The sequence below is a fragment of the Myxine glutinosa genome, chromosome 4 (assembly GCF_964187855.1).
Source record: "Myxine glutinosa chromosome 4, kmMyxGlut1.1, whole genome shotgun sequence".
Lineage (NCBI taxonomy): Eukaryota > Metazoa > Chordata > Myxini > Myxiniformes > Myxinidae > Myxine > Myxine glutinosa.
In genome coordinates this window covers 27,954,467-27,980,997 of record NC_136264.1, presented here as the reverse complement: position 1 = coordinate 27,980,997, position 26,531 = coordinate 27,954,467, and the positions used below count along the sequence as shown (strand labels likewise).

The 26,531-nt window shown below is 42.4% G+C and overlaps 1 protein-coding gene across 2 annotated transcripts in view; it reads left to right on the top strand.

Moving 5' to 3' along the window:
* The window catches only part of LOC137424534 (agrin), a 193,641-nt gene that overhangs the window by 55,289 nt on the left and 111,821 nt on the right, over positions 1-26,531 (top strand). The window contains exons 1-2 of one of the 2 annotated variants that reach the window (XM_068112090.2): positions 22,126-22,193; positions 22,409-22,547. The exons of the other annotated variant lie outside the window; for it this stretch is intronic. Of the exons in view, the coding sequence (XP_067968191.2) occupies positions 22,164-22,193; positions 22,409-22,547 (169 nt within the window). The 5' untranslated portion in view covers positions 22,126-22,163. Of the gene's footprint in view, positions 1-22,125; positions 22,194-22,408; positions 22,548-26,531 lie in introns of those variants that run through there. 2 annotated transcript variants of the gene reach the window in all.

Here is a 26,531-nt window from a genome sequence, read left to right as displayed (position 1 = left end):
TTCTAGATGTTAGGCTGCCACCATACCTTGTGTTTATTTGTTGAAGAAATCTGGATAGTCATTCAACACTGACTGGTGTTGGCTTTCGTATTTCTAGTGTTTGAAAGATTATTATGATAGAGCTTTTGTTAGTAATTGTTTTTTCTTACTTCCTGTGAGTCAGCGCTCCAAGCCTGGTGTTGGCTTAGCTGTTAGGGTGCCGGCTTGGGATCCTGGGTTCGAATCCCGGTCAATCGCTGAATTAACACCAGGGGGGTTGACTCAGCCTGTCATCCTTCCGAGGTCGGCAAATTGAGTACCAACTCACTGGTAATTCCCTGTGTGTCGCAAGAGGCGACTAACATGGTTGGCGGCAGGAAGGGCATCCGGCCATAAAACATTGCTTCAAAAAGGGGACCACGGTGCCCGAAAAAGGCCAACCCCTGCTCTGCGGGGGAAAAATGGCCTCTAAAGATGGCTCTCTCTGTGAGTCAGCTCTCCGGTGCCCGAAAAAGGGGACCACGGTGCCCGAAAAAGGCCAACCCCTGCTCTGCGGGGGGGGAAATGGCCTCTAAAGGTGGCCCTGTCTGTGAGTCAGCTCTCCGAGTTTTAGCCCTGGGTTGTTAATCGCTGTATCACCTGCTTCATTTATGTGTAATTGTACACTTCATCAGGCATCTTTGGATCTACTGATATGTAACCTCAATATTGAAAAAGAACATTTTTAGTTTCTTCTTCTTTATTTCTCTACTATATAAGAGAGCTGTTGGTCTGTCTCTTTGTTGCCATTTTTCTCAGAGATGGCTGAACGGATCATCGTCAAACTTTCAGAGGTTTATCAGTGAGTGCCTGGGAGTGTTTGAGGCAAAAACAAAGAAATAAATGAATAAAAAACCATTTTCGTTGAAAACAAAACTTCGTTTGTTTTTTTGGATTTAAAAAAAAAATCGCTTTATAGGGCCCAAGCCTTTTTGATTAATGACATTTCTATACAACAAGTACACATTCGCATAGATAAATACAAAACAATTACCAGACATTTGAACCCAAATAATCAAACAATTCCAGAAGCGGTCGAAGTTGGTTGAAGGGCTTCTTCTTCTTCCTGAACGTAATCATACTTAACTCAGAAACGTGATCAATGGTACATTCAGCAGCATATATTCAATGAAAAGGTGAAATGATGATTTGACATTTGTGATGGATTCTGATTTGGATGTAATTGCTTTTCCATTATATTTGCCCTCATTTGAAATATGTTTCTTGTTCGCTTGAGCAACCATTGACAAGCCAGGTACTCCAGCTATAAACGCTTATATACTTTAGTCAGGGTACAAATACACATACAACTTTGTCTGGGGGGTAACTTAGGCTATGTGGTCGCGGCCTCATTTAGGGGTGTGGGGGACCGGGGTAGGGGCGTAAATTCTCTATGTAAATGTGTACCTGGTGATGGTGGCAGAGGGTATTACAATTTCCTTTTTTACCTGGGCAACACTGCGGTTAAAGGACTCTTTGCACAGGTAAATTTTTCCTCCTTCCCTTCGCCCCCTCCCCCAAAACGGAGGGGCCTGTCAAAGCCACCCCCACCCCAAAAGATGTACTGTATATGTAGTATATCTTTCCCCTCACCTCTCCCTTCCACTCCCCCCACTCCCTTCCTCACCCCTCCCTCTCCTGCATACCCCCCCCTGGCAAAGCCTGGTACTCCTGCAAGTATAATAAAATGAATCATATAATTATTCCCACGCTGCCATTTGCCTAACCACCAAATTGTGGATTCTGGCTAACACTGTCTGGATTAACCACTCTGTGTGAAGCTATTCCAAGTATTTGTTACTTCCTGCTTAAAGTATGACATTGCTTGTTAATCTTTAACACTTGTTTAATTATCCACGTTATATTACGCTACATTTATGTGGAATGTTCGGTTGAACTCTTGAATGGGTCCAACCATACCCAGCATACCTTGGACCCATACCCAGCATACCTTGAGTGACGCCACATTATGTGGAGAGGGTGACAGTGTGGCCTTGACTACCATCACTGTGATACATTACAGTATCATAACATTATCAATCCCTATTATGCATAAAATACCATGGGGTGCATCACACTTAAAATTTTCCAATGAGATCATTTGGTGGATCTGAGGGGCATTGTTCCAGTTTTATATATTGCCTTCCTCCCTCCCCCACCCTCTCGTCTTTATATGCACAGCACACAATTGTCGTCTTAGGTATTCTGTTTCATCGTTCCTTTTAGGGGACAGGGAAACGTAGTTTAAGGTTGACTTGGATTGGAGAAAAAAAAAAAAGTACAGCGAAGTTGAAACTTCAGGTATGCAGCGTTTTCAGTACATGCTTTGAAGTATTCATCATTCGTGAAGTTGAGGCCCAACCAGACATTCTTTGGGTGGTCCAGAGAGATTTACTTCGGAAGGTGACAAGTCTGGAATTTATGGGGGATTTTTTTTTTTTTTTTTTTTTTTTTTGTATACTGAATCGAGGCTCGTGAAAGAGCTAACATTTATTTCACAAACAAATCAACCAGACAAACAAAATATACAAAAAGAGGGAGCGGAAGACAAGATGGGGAGAGAAGGGGAAGCACACAACCACAACATTTGAGAGCAGGGAGAAGTGTGGGAGGGAGAGGGCTTGGGGGCAGGAGGACACCGAAAGATAGATACAGTCTCGACAAAACCACAATTGAGAAAGATCACTTAGCTTCGAAAGCGTGAGCGCATGGAACAGCTTCGAAAAGACGTGACCTCGCCGTGATCTCCGGGATGATTCAAAACTTCCCAATACATATCTGCTGGAGCAGTAGATGTCATATTTGTTGTGTGAGGCCAAGCATGGTTGTGCAGTAAAGTCACGCCCTGATACAGACGCCATATCGGGCCATTTTGTGTATTGCTAGTCTGGCTTCATTGTGCAACAAGTAACTCGTGGTACTTACTGTGCATTGAAATCCCACGTTAATTAAACCTTTGGAGTCCCAAAACCATTGCCATCAGCTGGAATGAGAATTTAATGACCCTCGCCAGAGGAGAGGGTATTGCATTTGAGTCCGTTAGTTTGTTTGTCTGTTTGTCCGCACAGAATAAATATGATTTTCTCTGCAACCGTTGGTCCGATTGACAGGAAATTTTCACCATAGGTGCAACTCCACCTGTATCATTTTTAATGATAATTATGACGTCATAGGTCACGTGGTTCGGCCGCCATTTTGGAAAAATCGAAAAACTTTGCACCTCTATATCTCGGAAAGCACTGAATAGAAAAAATTGAGACATGGCTCATTGTAAAGAACTCTCCATGCGGAATAAAATATGTTAATGATGATGTCATACGTGCCGCCATTATGACGTCATAATTCGACAAGTACAAAACTTCATCCGATTAAGATGAAAGTTCTTGAGCGCCATGTCGGCATAAACTGGTGGAGAAAAAAGATGAAAGTTCTTGAGCGCCATGTCGGCATAAACTGGTGGAGAAAAAAGATGAAAGTTCTTGAGCGCCATGTCGGCATAAACTGGTGGAGAAAAAAAAAAAGATGATGTCATCGGTCACGTGGTTCGGCCGCCATCTTGGAAAAACCGAAAAATCTTGCACCTCTATCTCTCCGAAAGCACTGAATAGAAAAAATTGAGACATGTCATTGTAAAGAACTCTCCTCGGGGAATAAAATATGTTAATGATGATGTCATAGGTGCATCCATTATGACGTCATAATTCGACAAGTACAAATCTTCATCCGATCAAAATGAAAATTCTTGAGCATAATCTAGGAATAAATTAGTTTAGGAAAAAAATAATGATGACGTCATCGGTCACGTGGTTCTGCCGCCATATTTGTTTTAACACAAAAGCCTTAAAAACCACTGAAAATACATCCTGGCGAGGGTTTGCAATCTCAGATTGCTCTTTTTCTTGCTTATTTTGTGGTGGAGACCAAAATTGACGAGTATGATATGACGCATCGAGGTTTCATAACACGGCACAATATTTTTCAAGAAATCATCTCCCTCAGTCCCTCTGGTAGCATTCCTGGAGTTCTGTTATATTGGCCACTTGAGTTGCCTTTTGGTTAACCATGATTGTCACCTTGCACTAACCTTATTGAATTTAAAGGAAGAATTAACGATTGAACTACACTTCCAACACTGACATCCTACTCTGCGATGTCACGTATAGTAATCCAGTGATTCGCTAAAACTTCCTGTTCATGACTTTTAATGTTCTCTTGAGTGACAGAAGTTGGTTACGTAGGAATCCTCATGATCCCTCACAAATTGACTACCATTTTTGAACTCACTGCTCCGTTCAAACACGCGACTACTTGTAAGACATAAATGTTTATCATGAACTTGTGCAGACAACATCCTGTGAGATACAGGTAGTTTGAGGTCCTTCTCATGGAACTTGATGATACACTTCTGTTCCACTGCACACATGATGTCACTACATAGGCCATCATCTTGGTTTGACCCAGAATCCTTTGACCAGCAATAATGTCACCTTTTGTGTAACTTTATCATTGAACCCATATCACTGCACAAAATTTCAACTTTGAATTATTATTTTTACATGTTTATAATAAAAGGTCCACGTCGACCTTGCATCTTGTTATTACTTGTGTAGAAATTGCAGAATTTTTCTATTTTTGGAGGACAATTGAATCCTTTCAAATCTCTCAACGAAACCTCCTTCCTCACACAATTGCTGTCTGACACATACTAGAAACCACCTCCACCCAGGTTGTTTATTAAAACCATTTTTCCCACAGAATTATGAAATTCTCCACTAATTCCCCACAGAATTACGGACAGGTAAATTCCCCCTGAATATACGGACTTGTTAATTCCCCAGCTTTATGATGCATATGGTTATTTTAGTCTGACTTATAATACAGATTTCCACCAGATGGCGCTATATGATAACTCTTACAGTGGCTTGCAAAAATATTCACGTCCTCAAAAGTTTTCACATTTTGATGTCACCTGAGCTTACTTCATGATGCTATCAAATCACACTTAACATATGAATTGTTCACAAACTACTCCAAAGTGATAAAGCTAAAAAAATGCAGATAAAATGTGAATAAGTTAGATTAACAGAGAAAATCAGATGATTCTCAGTTACACGCAGAATTGGTTTGAAAAAACGCAGAATTGATGAGACCTGATCATTTTGAGATATTTATGTTCTTCATTATACTAAAATGCCTGGTGTTGGCTTAATGGTTAGGGCGGTGGGCTTGGGATCCTGAGGCCCTGAGTTTGAATCCACATTCAGCTGTTGAATTAATGCCAGGTGGGGTTGACTCAGCCTGTCCATCCTTCTGAGGTCGGTGAAATGAGTACCAGGGTACTGGGTCCTCTCTCAAGGAGGTTGGGGTCAGGATTTGCACTCCTGCCGCCGTAAAAACACCTCATTTCGTAGTGTGTCGGGATGGTGCTGAGGAATTGTGTAAGGATGCAGCGAAGTGCTGATGCAGCGTACGCTCCCATATATGTATATGTATGTATTATACGAAATAAGAATTTCATTTTTCCACGAATCCATAAATTCAGTCGTCTCGGTTTGTTTGGCGGTCCCACCTGAGCACGTGTAGCCATCCACCTACACTAGCATCAGCACTCCCGCCCTCCGGTGGGCAAACTGGGTGGGAGTGCCCATCTCAGCCCACCTTGGTGGGCAATTTAGAATAGTGATGTTTCCACAATGAAACTTTCTTCTGGAACATACTGTACAATTGAGAAAAATTGGGATATACTGTGACCATATTTGGCCTTGCTGGTCCATACTGTAATGTTTTTGTTAAATCCAACAATGACTGAAAGATCTGCAAGGCTCTACGTCCCAGATGGAGGTCAGTCAGTGTTCATCTCTGCTAGGCTAAACATAATTTGAATATTGAATTTTTTCTGAATACTGAATTTTTTATTTATTTTGAACGTTCCAGACACGGACTATGTAGTCCTCATTGAGGACAGGCCTTAAATATATGAGCTGCATTGATAGAAAAGTGAAGAAAGAGAGAATAGTCGAAGAGTTTTTGAGGAAGTAAAAAATCTGCTTTTTTAAAAAGGGGAAGATCATAAGTGTTTGGAACGACATGAGAACATAAAGAGTTCCAGAGTTTGGCAGTGGAGAGGAAGAAACAAACATCATAACGGCCCACCCTTGAGTTGCCAATGGCCACACAGTAATCATGAGATGTAGTGGCTTGTGGAGTATTCCGTGGTCTCGCTAATGGCGGAGGTACACAAGCAGCAAGTTATTGAGAGCATAAACCGAAGTAATATCTGTAGAAAAGAGAAAGGGAGCCAACTTTGTGGCGTTATTCGAGCAGGACGAGTTTTGAGGTCAGATTGGGAGAGTTCATAAGGCGATTACTTTTAATTCAATTCCGTCCAGTAAGTATGTGGAGCTAGATCCGCCCCAGATGTGAGAGCAGTACTCTATACAAGGACGAATCAATCCTTTATATAGTTGAAGCAACTGTTGAGAGGAGGAGAATCTTCGACATCTGAACAGGGCTCCTAGTTTCTTCGAGGCAGACTTAGGTTCTTGTGTAATGTGTGGATTCCAGGATAAATTTGATGTTAGGGTAATACCTAGTAGGTTTTTTGTATCACATGGTGTAATTGTGGAATTAATTCACATGGTTCACCAATCAAAAACTAGAAGTATATTGTTTTCGAGGTCAAAAACTCAAAGGGTCAAAAGTCATGGTCAAAGAAAATTATCAATTTACATCCGATTTAGCCTGGTGTTGGCTTAGCGGTTAGGGTGCCGGCTTGGGATCCTAGGATCCTGGGTTCGAATCCCGATCGATCGCTGAATTAACACCAGGGGGGTTGACTCAGCCTGTCATCCTTCCGAGGTCGGCAAATTGAGTACCAGCTTGCTGGGATGAATGATCCCGGTGTGTACCCCGGTTTAGAATAGGTACACCGTATCCCTGCGCATCGTAAGAGGCGACGAAGGGTTGGCGTCAGGAAGGGCATCCGGCCGCAAAAACATTGCCTCAAACAGGGAACCATGATTGTCATGGGGCCCGCAAGGCTAACCCCTGCTTTAGCGGGGAGAATGGCCTTAAAACGATTATTCTCATATTCATTCATTCATTCATTCATCCGATTGACTTGAAATTTGACTATTAACTTGAAAATTTGCATATTGGGTCACAGTTGTGGTTCATCAAAATGAAACGATCGATTTAGCCATTTTGACATGCCAACGCTTTATGTGACAACAATTTCACCCCATTATAATGAAGTGGGACTTTTTGTGAATTTATTATTATCAAACTTAAAATTTTTTTCAAGATACCAAATTGAAACTTACACAGCTTATGTGTAGTATATGTGAGTAAGGTTTGGTAAAACTTATTCAAAGGTCAAGGTCAAGGCCATCCAAAACATGCAAAACACCGATTAGGCCACAATTAAGAAAATGTATCTGCCAAATGTGTTATGCATAACAATTAATCATGTAAAACACTTGATAGGTCAAATTTTAGAAATTACCAAATTGCTGTCTCCATGGCAACTATTGTTTATTTGGATCTCACATGCATCGTGCTGTGCACGACATCTTTCTTTTTCTTTTTTTTGTCCTGTCTGTCTGTCTGTCCATCTGTCACACCATCTCCGAAACGGTTGTGCAGGGACAGGGGCGCCGTAAGGGGGGGGGGGGGGGGGAAAGTTAGGATGATTCCAAGGGCCCTGCACTGACAGGGGCCCTAAAAATTATGAGAACATTAGGTAAAAATGTGCACATGTGCTTCATAGGGGCCCATTGTGATATCTTTTCATGGGGCCCAAAATCCCTGGTGGCGCCCCTGTGCAGGGAGATTCAACTAACTTGGTAGTTATGATCACCACTTGGCACAAAGGTGCAAGAGCAGTATCATTTTCGGCCCCGCCTCTTGGGGCGGGGTTTAAAGGTGAAATACTTAAAAATGCATTTACAGGCACATTTTTAAACATTGTTTCATGAAACTTTGTATGCAGTGGTCGGCAAAAGTGTTTACCTCCATCCAAAATTGTCATATTTAATGCCACCTGAGCGCTTTTTTCATGATGCTTTGAAATTAAACTGAAGATATCGAGTCTTCACAAACGACTCCAAAGTGATAAAGCTAAAAAATGCTGATAAAATGTGAATAAGTTAGATCAACAGAGAAAATCAGATGATTCTCAGTTACATAAATATTCAAACCCTTTGCCAAATTAACCCTAAATGACTTCATAAGGAAATTATTTGTTTGAAAGGTAACAAAATAAGTGTAATATGTTTCGCCTGAATTAAATCAGTGGTTTAAGTTAAAATTAATCTCTCCTACTTATCTTAGGAGTTTTAAGCTGCAATTCACTTTATTAACGAACAAGGCAAACATGAAGATCAAAGATCTTTTCAAAGAAGTCAGACATAATGTGGTGGAGAAGCACCATTCAGGAGAGGATTATAAGAAGATTTCAAAGTCACTCGTTATCGCTTTGAATGCGGTGAAATCCATCATTAAGAAGAGGAAGACGTAACACAGACTACCCAGATCAGGTCGCCCATCCAAACTCAGCAGCCGGGCAAACAAGGAGTTGGTTTGGAATGTTACTGTAAATCCACCAATGACTTTGAAAGATCTGCAAGGCTCTATGTCCGAGATGGCGGTCAGTGTTCATCAATCAACAATATTCCATTCCCTTCACAAAGCTGGCCTCTATTGACAGGTGGCAAGAAAGGAGCCATTACTGAAAAAGATGCATTTGAAGCTCGTATGAAATTGGCAAAAAAGAAAATTATCTTAATGATACTGCCAGCTTGTGGAGAAAAGTTTTGTGGTCAGATGAAACAAGCAAGTTATTACACAGGCTGTGTAAACTTTTTGTTTGAACTTTTTGGTCTAAATTCAAAGCGTTACTTCTGGCGTAAGCATAACATTGCACATCACCCAATCAACACCATCCCTACTGATAAGCATGGTGGTGGCAGCATCATGTTATGGGGATGCTTTTCATCAGCAGGGACTGGAAAGCTTGTCAGGATAGAAGGGACAATGGATGGTGCAAAATACAGGAAAATCCTTGATGAAAACCTGCCTGAGCTTCCACTCCATGCCATACCCCTTGCCACGCTACACCAGTTACAATATCCTCTCTTTCGGGCTACGCTAAAAAGTCTGTGCATTTAGTAGATGAAGCTTGCTTCTTGTTACCCTCGCCAGAGGGTATTGCATTCGAGTCCGTTTGTTTGTCTGTTTGTTTGTTTGTTTGTTTGTGTGGCTGTTTGTTTGGCCGCTCAGAATAAATATGATTTTCTCTGCAACCGTTGGTCCGATTGACAGGAAATTTTCACCATAGATGCAACTCCACCTGTAGAATTTTTTTTAATGATAATTATGATGTCATAGGTCACGTGGTACAGGCACCATCTTGGAAATACCGAAAAACTTTGCACCTCTACATCTCCAAAAGTGCTGCATAGAAAAATTGAGACGGTTCATTGTAAAGAACTCTCCATGCGGAATAATATATGTTAATGATGATGTCATAGGTGCCTCCATTATGACGTCATAATTCGACAAGTACAAATCTTCATCCGATCAAAATGAAATTTATTGAGCGTCATCTAGGGATAAATTGGTGGAGAAAAAAATAATAATGATGACGTCATCGGTCATGTGGTTCAGTCGCCAATTTTTGTTTTTTTAAAAAAGGCTTAAAAACCACTAAAAACATGTCCTGGCAAAGGTCTGCAATCTATGATTGCTCTTTCTTGTTGGCAATTGAAACTTTTTTTCTTGGTTTGGGAAGAAACATTTTGACTGCAGGAAGCCGGACATGTAAACAAGGTAGATCGATCATAAAGACATTACCCAATTGTATGCTCCAAGCCGTCCATCAACTTCATAAATAGACTTGGTTATAGAGAGAGCATTCTCATCACTTTACATTATGCCTCCTTCCTTCCACACTTGAAAAGCACAAACCCATGGTTGCTCAAACTCCCAGCTATGATTGGATTTGCTTGGGGTGTTATGAACGCATCCTGCAATGCCAGTATCACGAGGCAAGTCGTCAGAGGAGAATAACAGTTTTCTGTGCTTTTTTGTTAGCTCACTTGGAACGTAGCTCAGGTGAGCTTCGGGGATAGCACATTGTCCATCCGTCTGTCCATAAACACTTGCAACTTCTTCTCCAAAACTGCCGATAGGATCGTGATCAAACTTGGCTAAATTGATCTTTGGTGTGGTAGAAGTCATGGTAGGTGTGGTAGAAGTTCATGGTATCCTCCCCCAAAACCTAAAAGTAGGTCATTGTAAAGTTTAGAGGTTCCTATTAAAATCTTCTCTGAAATCGCTTAACTGATTAATGCAAAACTTGAAATTTCTGATGGACTTCCCATAGAAAATATTATTTGTAGCAATGATGTCATGAGTCACGAGGTATGGTAGTCATATTGGATCATAAGAAAACTTTTACAAACACTCTTCTCTAAAACTGCTTAACTGATCAAAGCAAAACTTTAAATTTCTGATTGACTTCCCATAGAAAACATTATTTGTGAAAAATGACATCATCAGTCACATGATATTGCAGCCATACTGTATCATAAGAAAACCTTTAAAAACCGTCTTCTCTGAAACTGCTTAATTGATTGATGTGAAACATTACATTATGCGATCGACCACAGGTAGGACATATTAATTTAATAACAATGACATCATTGGTCACATGGTCTGGCAACCATGTTGGATCATATGAAAACCTTTAAAATTCATCTTCGCTTTTTTTTTTTTTTTTTGTATACAAGATCGAGGCTCGTGAAAGCGAACATTAATCACACAGAAAGACAAACCGACACATAAAACATATAACATGGGGAGCGGTAGACAAGATGGGGAGAGAGGGGGAAGGACACAAACACAACATTTGAGAGCAGGGACATCGAGAGATCTATGGGAGGGAGAGGGCTTGGGGGGGGGGGAGGCATGGGAAGGGGGGAGGGGTGGGAGAGGTATAAAACATATGGACACTGCAAGGACTTCCAGGAAGGAAGTTGAAATTTCCAAAAAAGTGGATCTGGGGTGAATTAGCAGGGGTAGAAAAGATCAAGGTTTTGGATGGGAGAAGATAAGAGATGGCGGTGAACAGCTGTTTTAAAGACCTGGAGGGAGGAGTGCGATTGAAGGGAGTGGGGAGGGGGGGGGTGTTGTTCCAGAGGCGGGAGAAAAGAGGATTGAAAGAGTGAATGTGAGCAGAGAGCCTTGATTTTGGCAGTTTAACCATAAGAGGGTTGCAGGCAGATCTTGTGCGACCTGTAGGAATATTTGGGGGACAAAGCACAGAGAGAGGTGGGGGAGCAAGGCCGGAGAGGAGTCGGTAGAAGACAGAAAGTCCACCAACCTGCCTGCGGTGAGTGAGTGAAAGGCCTTCAGAGTTAGCTTCATCGCGGGAGATTCCAATGATTCTGAAAGCTTTGGTTTCAACAGCGTGAAGCCGAGCTTGGTGTGAGGCAGGAGCACCGGCCGATAGGGATTTGAAGCCTTGTATGTGGTGAGGAGCTCAGGTGTGCCAAGGAAGGACTTCGCACGCCGGAGGATGCCCAGTCGGCGACTGGCTTTGGAGGCCAACTTGGAAATGTGGTTTTCCCAGGAAAGATCATGGCAGATAGTGAGACCCAAAAGCTTGAGCGACAGAACTTCTTGGAGAGGATTATTCAGAAAGTAGATGGGAGGGTTGTCCAGTCGGTCTTTTCGGAGAGACATCGTAAGAGTGTGAGATTTGTCAGGATTGAAAGACATGTTCCACTTGTTAGACCAGTCTGTGATTTTGTCCAGGTCTGCAGAGAGTGAGGAGGCTGCAGACTGAAAGTGCTTAATGGATCAATGTGAAACGTAAGGTATATGATAAACTACCTATGGGATCATCTCATTTAAAGAAGCTGTTTGAAACACAATATGGCCACCAGTGACGTCTTAATGCACAAAGTGGGCAATATCTCTCAAAATATGCGTTGTAGACACCTTGGAGTTGCACCTTATCAAATAGGGCTAATTTTGATACAACAATAAGTGACATCATCATACCAGAAGTGGGAAATATTTCGAAAACTAAGGCTCATAGACAGTAAGGAATTTCACTTGGGTGAACATCACGTCAATACTAAAAGACCTAAATCGTGTATTTTAAATCCAGCTCTAATTTTTACCGTGATTCATCCATCACTCCACCTTTTGGTAACCAGCCAGGTGAGCTAAGGGACCATTGGTCCTCTTTTTTTCTCTTCTTTTAGTCCTTTTTTAGAAATCAAGTAACGTGTTTAACTTATAATGTGATATGAATGTTACTGTATTGGTGGAGAGAATGGGGAAGGGCAAGGGCATTGAGGGAAGTAGGGGTAAGTTGTTGTCTTGGGGCAGAATGAAGATTATGAGAACAAAATATTTGTGAAGAATGTCAGATGCTCAGGGAGGGAAATCAGATTTGAGGTGATGAAAGCGTTGAAACATGGAGGGAACGTTCGAGAGGAATTTTGGAGGGTTTGTGCTGGATTTGGGATCGGTGTTATTGTGGGGGTGGTTGGAGGGTTGGGAGGGATGGGGGTGGGGGGATAGAACCAGGATGAAAAACTTGGTGAAATTTGTGGATGAGGCGGATGGAACCCAAGCCTTGTGATGATTGAGGGAGGGTATGTAAAGTAAATCTACCTCGTGTTTACCTGCTGACCATATGTTTATCTGTTATGTTTTGCCACTGTACACGAAACTGTGACTAAACAACCAAGAGCTCTGGACATTCTTTAGTGACCCCGTGGGAGGGGGTTGAGGGTGAGTCTGCTGAAGAGTTTTGGATGGGGTAGCAGTACCCTTTAACTCCTTAAGAGAAATTACATGTGTGCTATTTACATCCATCACCCCCATTGGGTTATTTACATCCACCAAACCAGTGGGTTATTTATAATCCACCAAACCAGTGGGTTATTTATAATGCACCAAACCAGTGGGTTATTTATAATCCACCAAACCAGTGGGTTATTTACATCAATCAAACCAGTGGGTTATTTATAATCCACCAAACCAGTGGGTTATTTACATCAATCAAACCAGTGGGTTATTTATAATCCACCAAACCAGTGGGTTATTTATAATCCACCAAACCAGTGGGTTATTTACATCAATCAAACCAGTGGGTTATTTACATCAATCAAACCAGTGGGTTATTTACATCAATCAAACCAGTGGGTTATTTACATCAATCAAACCAGTGGGTTATTTATAATCCACCAAACCAGTGGGTTATTTATAATCCACCAAACCAGTGGGTTATTTACATCAATCAAACCAGTGGGTTATTTATAATCCACCAAACCAGTGGGTTATTTATAATCCACCAAACCAGTGGGTTATTTACATCAATCAAACCAGTGGGTTATTTATAATCCACCAAACCAGTGGGTTATTTACATCAATCAAACCAGTGGGTTATTTATAATCCACCAAACCAGTGGGTTATTTATAATCCACCAAACCAGTGGGTTATTTATAATGCACCAAACCAGTGGGTTATTTATAATCCACCAAACCAGTGGGTTATTTATAATCCACCAAACCAGTGGGTTATTTACATCAATCAAACCAGTGGGTTATTTATAATCCACCAAACCAGTGGGTTATTTACATCAATCAAACCAGTGGGTTATTTATAATCCACCAAACCAGTGGGTTATTTATAATCCACCAAACCAGTGGGTTATTTACATCAATCAAACCAGTGGGTTATTTATAATCCACCAAACCAGTGGGTTATTTATAATCCACCAAACCAGTGGGTTATTTACATCAATCAAACCAGTGGGTTATTTATAATCCACCAAACCAGTGGGTTATTTATAATCCACCAAACCAGTCGGTTATTTACATCAATCAAACCAGTGGGGTATTTACATCCATCAAACCCTTGGGTTATTTATAATCCACCAAACCAGTGGGTTATTTATAATCCACCAAACCAGTGGGTTATTTATAATCCACCAAACCAGTCGGTTATTTACATCAATCAAACCAGTGGGGTATTTACATCCATCAAACCCTTGGGTTATTTATAATCCACCAAACCAGTGGGTTATTTATAATCCACCAAACCAGTGGGTTATTTATAATCCACCAAACCAGTCGGTTATTTACATCAATCAAACCAGTGGGGTATTTACATCCATCAAACCCTTGGGTTATTTATAATCCACCAAACCAGTGGGTTATTTATAATCCACCAAACCAGTGGGTTATTTACATCAATCAAACCAGTGGGTTATTTATAATCCACCAAACCAGTGGGTTATTTATAATCCACCAAACCAGTGGGTTATTTATAATCCACCAAACCAGTCGGTTATTTACATCAATCAAACCAGTGGGGTATTTACATCCATCAAACCCTTGGGTTATTTATAATCCACCAAACCAGTCGGTTATTTACATCAATCAAACCAGTGGGGTATTTACATCCATCAAACCCTTGGGTTATTTATAATCCACCAAACCAGTGTGCTATTTACATCCATCACCCCCATTGGGTTATTTACATCCATCAAATCAGTGGGTTATTTACATCCATCACCCCCATTGGGTTATTTACATCCACCAAACCAGTGGGTTATTTACATAACCAAACCAGTGGGTTATTTACATCCATCAAATCAGTGGGTTATTTACATCCATCACCCCATTGGGTTATTTACATCCACCAAACCAGTGGGTTATTTATAATCCACCAAACCAGTCGGTTATTTATAATCCACCAAACCAGTGGGTTATTTATAATCCACCAAACCAGTGGGTTATTTACATCAATAAAACCAGTGGGTTATTTATAATCCACCAAACCAGTGGGTTATTTATAATCCACCAAACCAGTGGGTTATTTATAAATCCACCAAACCAGTCGGTTATTTACATCAATCAAACCAGTGGGGTATTTACATCCATCAAACCCTTGGGTTATTTATAATCCACCAAACCAGTGGGTTATTTACATACATCAAACCAGTGGGTTATTTACATCCATAAAACCCTTGGGTTATTTACATCCATCAAACCAGTGGGGTATTTACTTACAACAAACCAGTGGGTTATTTATAATCCACCAAACCAGTGCGTTATTTACATCCATCAAATCCTTGGGTTATTTACATCCATCAAACCAGTGGGGTATTTACCAACATCAAAGCAGTGGGTTATTTATAATCCACAAAACCAGCGGGTTATTTACATCCATCAAACCAGTGGGGTATTTACATCCATCAAATCCTTGGGTTATTTACATCCACCAAACCAGTGGGGTATTTACCAACATCAAAGCAGTGGGTTATTTATAATCCACAAAACCAGCGGGTTATTTACATCCATCAAACCAGTGGGTTATTTATAATCCACAAAACCAGCGGGTTATTTACATCCACCAAACCAGTGGGTTATTTATAATCCACCAAACCAGTCGGTTATTTACATCAATCAAACCAGTGGGTTATTTATAATCCACCAAACCAGTGGGTTATTTACATACATCAAACCAGTGGGTTATTTACATCCATCAAACCCTTGGGTTATTTACATCCATCAAACCAGTGGGGTATTTACTTACAACAAACCAGTGGGTTATTTATAATCCACCAAACCAGTGCGTTATTTACATCCATCAAATCCTTGGGTTATTTACATCCATCAAACCAGTGGGTTATTTATAATCCACCAAACCAGTGGGTTATTTACATACATCAAACCAGTGGGTTATTTACATCCATCAAACCCTTGGGTTATTTATAATCCACCAAACCAGTGGGTTATTTACATACATCAAACCAGTGGGTTATTTACATCCATCAAACCCTTGGGTTATTTACATCCATCAAACCAGTGGGGTATTTACTTACAACAAACCAGTGGGTTATTTATAATCCACCAAACCAGTGGGTTATTTTCATCCATCAAACCCTTGGGTTATTTACATCCATCAAACCAGTGGGGTATTTACCTACATCAAAGCAGTGGGTTATTTATAATCCACAAAACCAGCGGGTTATTTACATCCATCAAACCAGTGGTTCAGTATCCTTTTTATTTATTTATGAAAATCAATCACTCACCAATTTATGGACATACCATTTTATCATCTCCGCTTCTCCATCTTTAGCCTTAAGACGGACAATTTACTTTTGACAATTGGGTTTCTTTTTTCTCACCCTCAGGACATCAGCTAACTGAGATGGCTAACTTTCATGATCAATGGACATACCCACGTGATCAAAGGTTTTTGCCACTAACCTTCATTGGGCACCCATTAACACACCCGCAAGGCCAAAGCGAGGGTCGCGCTCCTTGTACCAGATCATGTGACAATGAGGTTGTCCCGCAAACATAATTGGAAGATGCTACAATAACATAAATATTTCAAATAGTACGCATTTTGATGGCAATACAAATGAAGTAAAGGAGAAGGTCACCGTTGCGCACATTTGGCTAATTTTCCTTTATGAAAATTTTACTTTTATTTTTATTATTTTTAAACGAAAGGAGTCGTGAGCTCGTCAAATTGACATAACCTGCCAGGATCACGTTCAACGAGTCTTCAAGGTTGGATTGGAAGCAAATCAGGTGGCCCGCAAGTCCTTTACCGACACTCCAAAGCTCCTAGTGCTTCCTCGACTCACTAAGACGCACGATTATTGGAGATGTGTACAGACATATGGACAAAAGAGAAAACAACGATTCTGTAAGTGTAGTATTGTTGTCTGCAACCTCGTACATTTGCTTCTTAGAAAATACAGCCATGCAAAATATTTTCAAACTAGACCACTCCTCTGGGGTTTCACTCCTCGCACCACACCCAGGCACAGCTGCAGGCAAAGCAAGAGGAATTCTGCCACTGATTTGAATGTGTGGGGTAGGGGGGAAATAGGGGGCAGGATTGGGGGTATGGGATCGAGAGTGATTAGCAGAGGCTGTAAGTTACATATCATTTATAATGTAGGATTTGAGAAAACAATGCATTATATATTTAGTTCCTCTTGAATTGATATGACGTTTGTTTTGTGTTATTCGGATGGGCGTGGCTTGTTTCAGGGAAAGGAAGGATTCTCTGAGTTGGAATTTCGAGCATAATGGTCTTGAATAATTAAATTAAAATCACATGAACTTCTTCACAATAAATATTTACCTTCGCCACCGAGGGGGAATGGAAGTGATGATTTCACCCCTGTCTGTCTGTTTGTTACTTGGCAATTGTTGTTTTTTTCTTTTTAACAAGTATGTTGATCACCGGTTTTAGGACCGGCAGAGAAGATAACTGAGAAGGAAGTTGAGGAAGCGATAAAAGCAATGAAGAGTAGAAAAGCAGGAGGGCCGACGGGAGTTGTGGGAGATATGTTGAAGGCAGCAGGAAGTTGGGGTGTGAAGAGAATGACAGAGATCTGTAATCTGGTGGTGAAAGAAGGCCGCATTCCAGTGGATTGGGAACTGAGTACCCTCGTCCCTCTATACAAGGGGAAAGGTGACCCTCTGGAGTGTGGCTCGTATCGAGCGATAAAGTTATTGGAGCATGGAATGAAGGTATTGGAAAGGGTGTTGGAGAGGAGGATCAGGAAGAAGGTGAAGATTGACGAAACGCAGTTTGGATTTATGCCAGGAAGAGGAACGACAGACGCGCTATTTATTGTGAGGCAGTTGCAGGAGAAGTACATGGAGAAGAGGAAGAAGTTGTTTCTTGGGTTTGTTGATCTGGAAAAAGCATTCGATCGGGTTCCACGCAAAGTATTGACATGGGCATTGAGGAAGTTAGGAGTGGAGGAATGGTTGATCAGAGTAGTGATGGCAATGTACAAAAGAGCGCGCACAGCTGTAAGGACGAAGGACGGGAACAGTGGTGAGTTTGAGGTGAAGGTGGGAGTGCATCAGGGGTCGGTACTAAGTCCACTACTATTTGTAGCTGTGATGGAGGTGCTGGCTCAGAACGTAAAGGAGGGTTTACCGTGGGAGTTGTTGTATGCAGATGATCTGGTGTTGATTGCGGAAAGTATGGATGGACTGAAGGAAAAGATGAACAAGTGGAAGGAATCTATGGAGACAAAAGGTCTGAAGGTGAATATCGGAAAGACGAAGGTGATGGCAAGTGGTAAAGCATGTGGTGAGGTGGAAAGAACTGGGAAGTGGCCATGTGCTGTGTGCAGGAAGGGTGTCGGAGTGAACTCCATTCAATGTACAATGAGCGCTGAGTGGGTTCATCAAAAATGTAGTGGTCTGAGAGGGTCATTTACCAGTGTGGCAGCTACATTCAAATGTAAGGTGTGCACAGAGGGAGCTGCAGATGGAGGAAATGTTGAGTTGGATCTTGGAGACGGCATGAAGCTGGAAGGTGTGAAAACATTTTGCTACCTCGGAGACATGCTGAATGGAGAAGGTGGATCAGACTCGGCAACGGTTGCTGGATTGAGATGTGCATGGAAGAAGTTTCAGGAACTGAGTGGCGTGCTGATGAGGAGGGGAGTGTCATGGAAGCTGAAGGGAAAGGTGTATGCTGCATGTGTGAGAAGTGTTATGATTTATGGGAGCGAGACATGGGCAATGAACGTGGAGCAGCAACGAAGGCTGGAAAGGGTGGAAATGCGAATGGTTCGATGGATGTGCGGAGTATCGTTGAGAGAGAGGAAGACAAATGATGAATTGCGAAAGATGATGGGAATAGAGCCTGTGATTGATGCTGTGAAGAGGAACAGGTTGAGATGGTTTGGTCATGTGTTGAGGAAGGATGAAATTGACTGGTTGAGAAGAGTGATGGAAATGAATGTAGAAGGAAGTAGAGGACCGGGAAAACCGAGAAAGACTTGGCTAAAGATGGTGAAAGAAGAAATGCGGGCAAGGGGGTTAACAAGGAGAGATGCAGAAAATAGGGCAAAATGGAGAAGATTGTCATGGGGATATGCCGCTCTAGCAGGGAAAATGGTCTTAAAATGCATGTTGTGTTGTTGTTGTTGATCACTCCGGTTTGTGTTTGTTTGTGTGTGTGTTTGTTTGTGTGTTTGTCTGTCTGCTCACTTATGCTTGCCTACAGGTCCAAATGGTAGAGATTGTGGTACGACAAAATCCTATATATTTTTTAGGTCAAAAGGTCGAAAGGTCAACATAGGCCAAAGGTCAACCACTTTTTTTCAAATTTCTAAAATCCTCAATTTTCATCCGATTGACTTGAAATTTGAATAGGATTTACATATCGGCTAAATGAATTCAACCACCAACTATTTTTGAGATCAAAATCGGCTAAAAGGTCAACATAGGCCAAAGGTCGACCACCTTTTACGAATTTCTAAAATCTTCAATTTTCATCCGATTGACTTGAAATTTGAATAGTATTTTCATATCAGCTAACTGAATTCAACCACCAAATATTTTTTTGATCAACATAGGTCTTAAGGTCAAGATAGGCCAAAGGTCAACCCCTTTTCTCAAATTTCTAAAATCCTCAATTTTCATCCGATTGAATTGAAATTTGAAAAGGATTTTCATGTCAGCTTCGTGAAACCAACCACCAACTATTTTTGAGGTCAACATAGGCCAAATTTCTACAATTGTCAATTTTCATCCGATTAACTTAAACTTTGAAGACGATTTGCATATCAGGTCACTGAGTTCAACCACTAATTATTTTTGAGGTCAAAAGGATGCTCCACTGAGTGCCATGCTACTTTGTTCTGTTTTGCCAAGTGTCGCTCTGAGTGATTTTTCATTTGTCTGTTTGTCTGCTTGTTTGTTTCTCTATTTGTCTGTTTGTCAGTTTGTGAACAGGATATCTCAAAAAGTTGTGGACGGATTTGGATGAAACTTGGTGGATGAGTTGGGTAGGTGAGAAGAACAAGCCGATTCGATTTTGGTTCAGGTCTGAATCCAGATCCCGCCAATCAGCGGAATAAAAAACGTCATCTATTGAGCCTGGCAGAGGTATACGCTCTCTACCGAGTGCCGTTCTCTTTACCTCCACCACCAAAGATGGATGGAGGTTATGTTTTCACCCCTGTCTATCTGTTTGTCCGTTTGTCTGTCTGTCCGTTTGTGAACAAAATATCTCAAAAAGTTGTGGACGGATTCAGCCGAAATTTGGTGGAGATGTAGCGTATGTGACAACGACGAAACGATTATATTTTGGTGAAGATCCAGAACCGGATCCGGCTAGTGGAATTTTTAAAGTGAATCTTCACCATTGAGTGATATGGCCAACCAGGCGGAGGTATGCTCTCTACTGAGTTCCGTTCAAGTTTCCTTCTGTAATCGTTATTTAATGCGTTTGTTTATTTTCTTTTAATTCTTCTTTCCTTCTCTCCTTCTTTCTTGCTTTGTCTGACCATTGGCGATGCAAGTAATTTTTATTGTAATTAAAATTTTGTTCTGAGAAATTTACATATTTTGATTAAAAATAATCCATCACTATGTAATGACAAATCATTTTCTTAAAATGGATTCCCTTCCAATACCACTGTCGTGACCAAATGCACGATTTGCCGAAAGCGTCTCTGCCGTTAACCTCTGGGCGTCGAATGTATGGTGCAGAGGTTCTGATTGAGTGAGATTGATCATGATCCGTTCGAACAGATTCTTATGATATTTTTGTTGTTCCTTTGTCTCGCCCTCTACACATCACAGCTGTTTCACGTGTGCTGTCAAACATATGGACGAGCCTTGAATGATGTTTTTAAAATGCAAAGGAAATAATCGGACTGTCAAGAGGAATAGCAGCTGTAAGGTTAAGAATTTGGCGAGCTTGACTAGCTCAGCTGTGCATCTGGCCCTCCAGGGGAAATGGAGGGGGTGGTGGAGGATGTGCGGGAGAAGAGGTTCTGCAGAGCACCCTGGGACATCGTGGGCTAGTAAATACAAATGGTAGAACTTGTTCTAAATAATATAGTACTTAATGGGACTTCCTTTCCTAATCAAAATACCTTAATTATCCATCTGCGCATTTAGGGGAACATATGTATAGGAATTTTGAGGTTTTCCCTACAAGGCCAACTCTATTTGATAAGTGATGCCTCATGGTTGGCAAATCAATGAAATCAAATTTTTTATATTTATTTAATTTTTTCTGCTCTGATGAGACTTCCGAGATGATGATGCCAATATATGTTCCCTTACAAGGAATTTCCTTACAGGAGGACGCACGGCTTTCGGCCAATCAAAGCCTGAGCTACGATTGCCAACTTATGGTTGTTTGTCCATGCTCTATCCTATGGAAATACTCAGGGTCAAACAAGGAAACAGCATGGACCATTTGTTAAAGTCTCTTGCATGACTCCTCGACTCAGAGCGGACACTCTAACCATCAAGCCTCATCCTCTGGTTGATTGTGCGAGATCTGCGCGTCTTAAGGACAGTCTTTGCATGTCAATTTAGAGTTTCACCATGATAATTGTGACGTCATAGACTACATCTTCTGTAAGGCACACTGCATTTGCTGTTTATGCTGTTGGACTGCATCTTCTTCCCCTTACTAATCGGCTGTTCTACTTTCTGGTTTCCTGTGAGACCTTGTGGAGCTTGGAATGACGGGGGAGGTATCGCGGCTGTTAGCCGAAGGGATGGGGAACCAGTGAGAAAGGAGGCCCGTGAAGCTGCGAGCTGAAGGGATGAGTTGTCAGAGAATCTCCGGGCAAGGTGTTTTAAAGAGGGCTTGCCTCCAACTTGGATAAACTGGTGGGTCCTCAGTGCAAAAGGAGTTTGTGTGAAAGTCTGTTGGGTTGCAGTTTCAGGAGAAAGCTTCGTCTGATATACGATACGAGCGGAGCTCCTTTAGAAACGCACACGTCCCCCGTTTTGTGCAGCCGAGCCCCAATGTCGCCTTTGGGATTGCGGCAGAACCAGCCACCAGGACCCAAGGTCAAGGCCCCCATTTTAGGAGTTGGTGATGGACATGTAAAAACAGGAGTTACGAGATATCTGTCCTCTCAACCCCCACTTCTTGCATCGTCACTGCTGACCCATCTTTTCCCCCTTGTCTTCCCCTTCTAACCGCTCCCCTTCCGACCCCCACTCCTCCCCTTATTTCCCTTTGCTTTTTCTTCCCAGTTCATGGCAGCGCCGGATTAGCTCAGAGCAGGTGTTTCGAAGAGCGTGACCCAAACAGCGATATGTCTTTTGGAGGAGTTGTCTCATCTCGAGTAAACCCGTATCATTTTGTCTTCCACTGTCTGGCATCTCTGTCTATACTCGCAACAAATCTTGTACCTCTCTCCCTTTCTACGTGATTTTGCTGAATATATTTTTCGTTTCTTTTTTTCCTTTCTCTATTTTTGGTCTCTTTACGTCCTCATCATTCACTTTACTTGTATTTTCTTCCTGGGTGGGGCCTTGGTGGTGCGCTGTGGACCACCAGCAACCTGAGAACGTTTGCGAAGTGATGGGGGGAGAGCGCTTAGCGTATGGGGTTCAGGCGGCCCTAACAGCTTGCAATGTGTTGCTACTCGGACTGGCAGCTGCTACATTTGCCTTTGCTGCGCTTCTGCTCACTCACCGTACGTTTTCCTGATACTTGTTGCTCAATGTACTGTGGGGTGGGAATTATTCGCCAGCAAATGCAATGAGAATTTGATTCGTGTTTTTGACCCGTCTTACTTGTTCATGGCATTTGGTGAGCTGAAGTTGGTAACTCATGGGTTAATGTTGATGCCTTGCTGCTTGTTTTTAATTGGATAATCTGTTTGGAGACATAATGCAGTGTTGCAGTTCCTGAACGTTTAGGACATGGACATGTATGATGATGCTAGGCCTGTATTCATGAGATTGTTGCCACAAATTGCAAGAGGATTTGCCTATGGCGAGCAGTTGCTGAGTGCCTTGTGGTGGCATGTGTACTTGAAACGCACACTCACACATGTACCTGTAACGCACACTCACATGTGTACCTGTAACGCACACTCACATGTGTACCTGTAACGCACACTCACACTTGTTCCTGTAATGCACACTCACATGTGTACCTCTAACGCACACTCACACATGTACCTGTAATGCACACTCACACGTGTACCTGTAACGCAGTCCACGCACACTCACACGTGTACCTGTAACGCACACTCACACATGTACCTGTAACGCACACTCACACATGTACCTGTAACGCACACTCACACGTGTACCTGTAACGCACACTCACACGTGTACCTGTAACGCACACTCAGTCTCCCTAAATCCCCCCATTACAGCCCATCATGCTTGTGCAATTTCAGCTTGTGGGATTTGCGGTTTTACAAAGCGGTCGAGCGTCTAGGCCTCATATGTCGGTGTACTTGCACACGGATCACAAGGACATTAGTACGGACAGAATGAAGTCAATACAGTATCTTTCTTTTCTTTTCAAGTAGCGTCATCGATCCGAAGGTTCCTAATCACAGATCTCCATTCCTCTTTCTTTTCCGCTTCCCTCTGCTGTTGCCCATACTTCCCTTATATCATCCATCCACATTCTTCTTGGTCTTCCCGGTGCTCCTTTTCCTTCAATCGTACCTTACATTTTATTAACAAACAATTTTCCACAGGATAAATCTTCTTTTTTTCTTTTCTTTCTATTAGACACTTTTACATCCTCTGTTACACTTATTCCAATATTTGTGTAACTTGAAGCTTGTTTCGGAACTTGTCCTTGCGACCTCATGGTAACTTTTGCATCCAGTGTCTTCTCAAAGACCATAACTACGTTTGTCTTAATCCATCCCGCACTCATTGGAAGCCTTGTTTATGTTGTCAATCACGACCTGTAGCTCTTATTCAGAGTGGCAATCACGACGGTGTCCTCTGCATACCTGATATTAGGAATACCTTCAACATTAATTTTTTTATGCCTGGGGTATTTTGCAATGCAGCTTGTTCTTCTTCTTCGCTATACGTATGGACACTAGTAGGGCACTCGCCAGAGAGCATACCTCTGCCAGGATGAACAGTTGATGTTTTGTATCCACTGATATGCTGGATCTGGATCCGACATGAACCAAAATGGAAGTCGCTCCGACACTTTTCCATCATTGGTGTCATCCTCCCTGTTATCAGGTGTAGTAGTTCCTTCGATGCACGTGGGATGAAGCTAATTGATCGATGTTCACTATATTCTGCAGTGTTACTAACTTTGGCGATTTCACAAAACATCCACGTCGGAGAATCCTTTGGCATTCACGTGTATCTAGCATGTACCTGTTTTCTAGCATGTGTTACATATTTATGTGAATGTATGTGAATTACCATTCAGGTCTTTGCTTATCCGTGTGTCGTATATTAAGTTGTTGTGTAGTTGTTGTGGTTGGAGGGTCAGGAGCCCTTCTGAGGGAGTGGCCGGAAACGGAAGTGACCGGAAACGGAAAAGGAAAAGACACGAGGAAAAAAGGACGAGCATTATTCTTCCTCGCCCGGCTCCGACAAAAGGTGGGATCGACCTTGCGCTGCGTGGAAAAGCGGCGTTCCGATCCGAAGCCTGTCTGGCGAGAGGAATTACCGGGACTTGTACCTGCCCGGTGGAGGCGGCAAGTTGACGTGGGGCCGTGCATCGACCCCGCGCCTGGCCTCGTTCGCGGCACCGTCCAAACAGACGCGTGCGGGTCGCACGTTGGGGCCTAACCCGCCTTGCAAGCGGCGTGGGGTTTGGCTTGCTTTACCGTATCCGCCTCGCGTGGCCACGAGGGGCTGCAGCCACGGTGCCTGGTACGATACCTGCCCGGTGAAAACACGTCCACCCGGGGTTCGTTCTACCGCCCGAGTGCGGTGACGGCGACCATCATCTTGGTCAGGAGGGGCCCAGAGACATTGTGCTGGACCGAGACCAAAAGGGTGTCGTGAGTACTCACCGGGACACACGTATATAAGATGGCCATCTTACTCATAGGAAAGTGCTTGTGAATTGGGAATTGTTGATGGTTGTATATGGTTGATTGCTCGGGGAAAATCTCCGTGGTGGTGTCATTGCAATTGTATGGTCATTCCCATTGAAATATATCCTTGAACGTCAGTTGTCTCTTGGGTGAAATTCCTATGGATTGCGTGGCGAAAGCGCATATTTAATACAACTTTCTGGCGAAGTTCCTCTCACGGTCCGGGGGTCACCGAGACCAGGTATTCACCGAGGGGACCACGTAACAGAATTGGGGGCTCGTCCAAATTACGATTTGCGGTTTCGCAATTGGGTCTACGTCCGGGATTTAAAATTGTATAAAATAATAAAATAATAATTTTTTTATTAATTAAAAATTATTAATTAATTATTAATTGGTAAAAAAATTTTTTTGAGAAATTGGGGTAAAGTCTTGGGTGAAGGTTAACAGGTGTTAACGATAGGCACCATGGCGTTTGTGGCACAGAACTTTGGGGTAACCCCGAGTGAGGCACAGTTCCGAGCGTTGCTAAAGTCGGACCTCTTGAAATTGGCCAAACATTTTAACTTGGAGGTCCGAACTAATTTGAGGAAGGCAGAGTTGCAGGCCACGGTGATACAATCTATGGTGGGATTAGGAACATGGGACGAGTTAGCCTGGGAGTGGCTACCCGAAGAACCAGAAGACGTTGAGCTCCGGAAACTGGAGTTGCAATTACGGAGCCAGGAACGGATCAAAGAAGAAGAAAGGAAAGCAGAAGAGAGGAGAGAAGAGAAACAAGCAGAGGAAAGGAGAGTGGAACGAGAACTCCAGGAAAGGTTAAAAGAAGAAGAAAGGAAAGCAGAAAAGGAAAGAGCAGAAGAAGAAAGGAAAGCAGAAAAGGAAAGAGCAGAAGAAGAAAGGAAAGCAGAAGCGAGGAGAGAAGAGAAACAAGCAGAGGAAAGGAGAGTGGAACAAGAACTCCAGGAAAGGTTAAAAGAAGAAGAAAGGAAAGCAGAAAAGGAAAGAGCAGAAGAAGAAAGGAAAGCAGAAAAGGAAAGAGCAGAAGAAGAAAGGAAAGCAGAAAAGGAAAGAGCAGAAGAAGAAAGGAAAGCAGAAGAGAGGAGGGAAGAGAAACAAGCAGAGGAAAGGAGAGTGGAACGAGAACTCCAGGAAAGGTTAGAAGACAAAAAAGCAGAGGAAAGGAGAGCTGCAAGGGACCTCGAAGCAGAGGAGAGAAAAGCGGAAAGGGAATTAAAGGAACGTGACATGGAGCTTCAGCAAGAAATCAAATTCAAGGAGCTGGAGTTAATAAGAGAACGGGGAGAGGCACCACCCTTGCTGACGGGGTCGACACCTAACCAGAAAACCTGGGATGTGGGCAGACATGTGAGGCTGGTTCCACCGTTCAGTGAAAAAGAAGTCGCGAAATTTTTCCCACACTTTGAGAAAGTGGCTCGACAATTAAACTGGCCGGAGGAGGCCTGGACCATACTCGTGCAAAGTGTGCTGGTGGGGAAAGCTCAGGAAATTTATTCGGCGCTACCAATGGACCAATGTGCAGATTATGAGGTACTGAAGAAGCACATCCTCAAGGCCTATGAGTTGGTTCCGGAAGCTTACAGGCAAAAATTCAGGAATGCCAGGAAGAGGGAGAGTGAG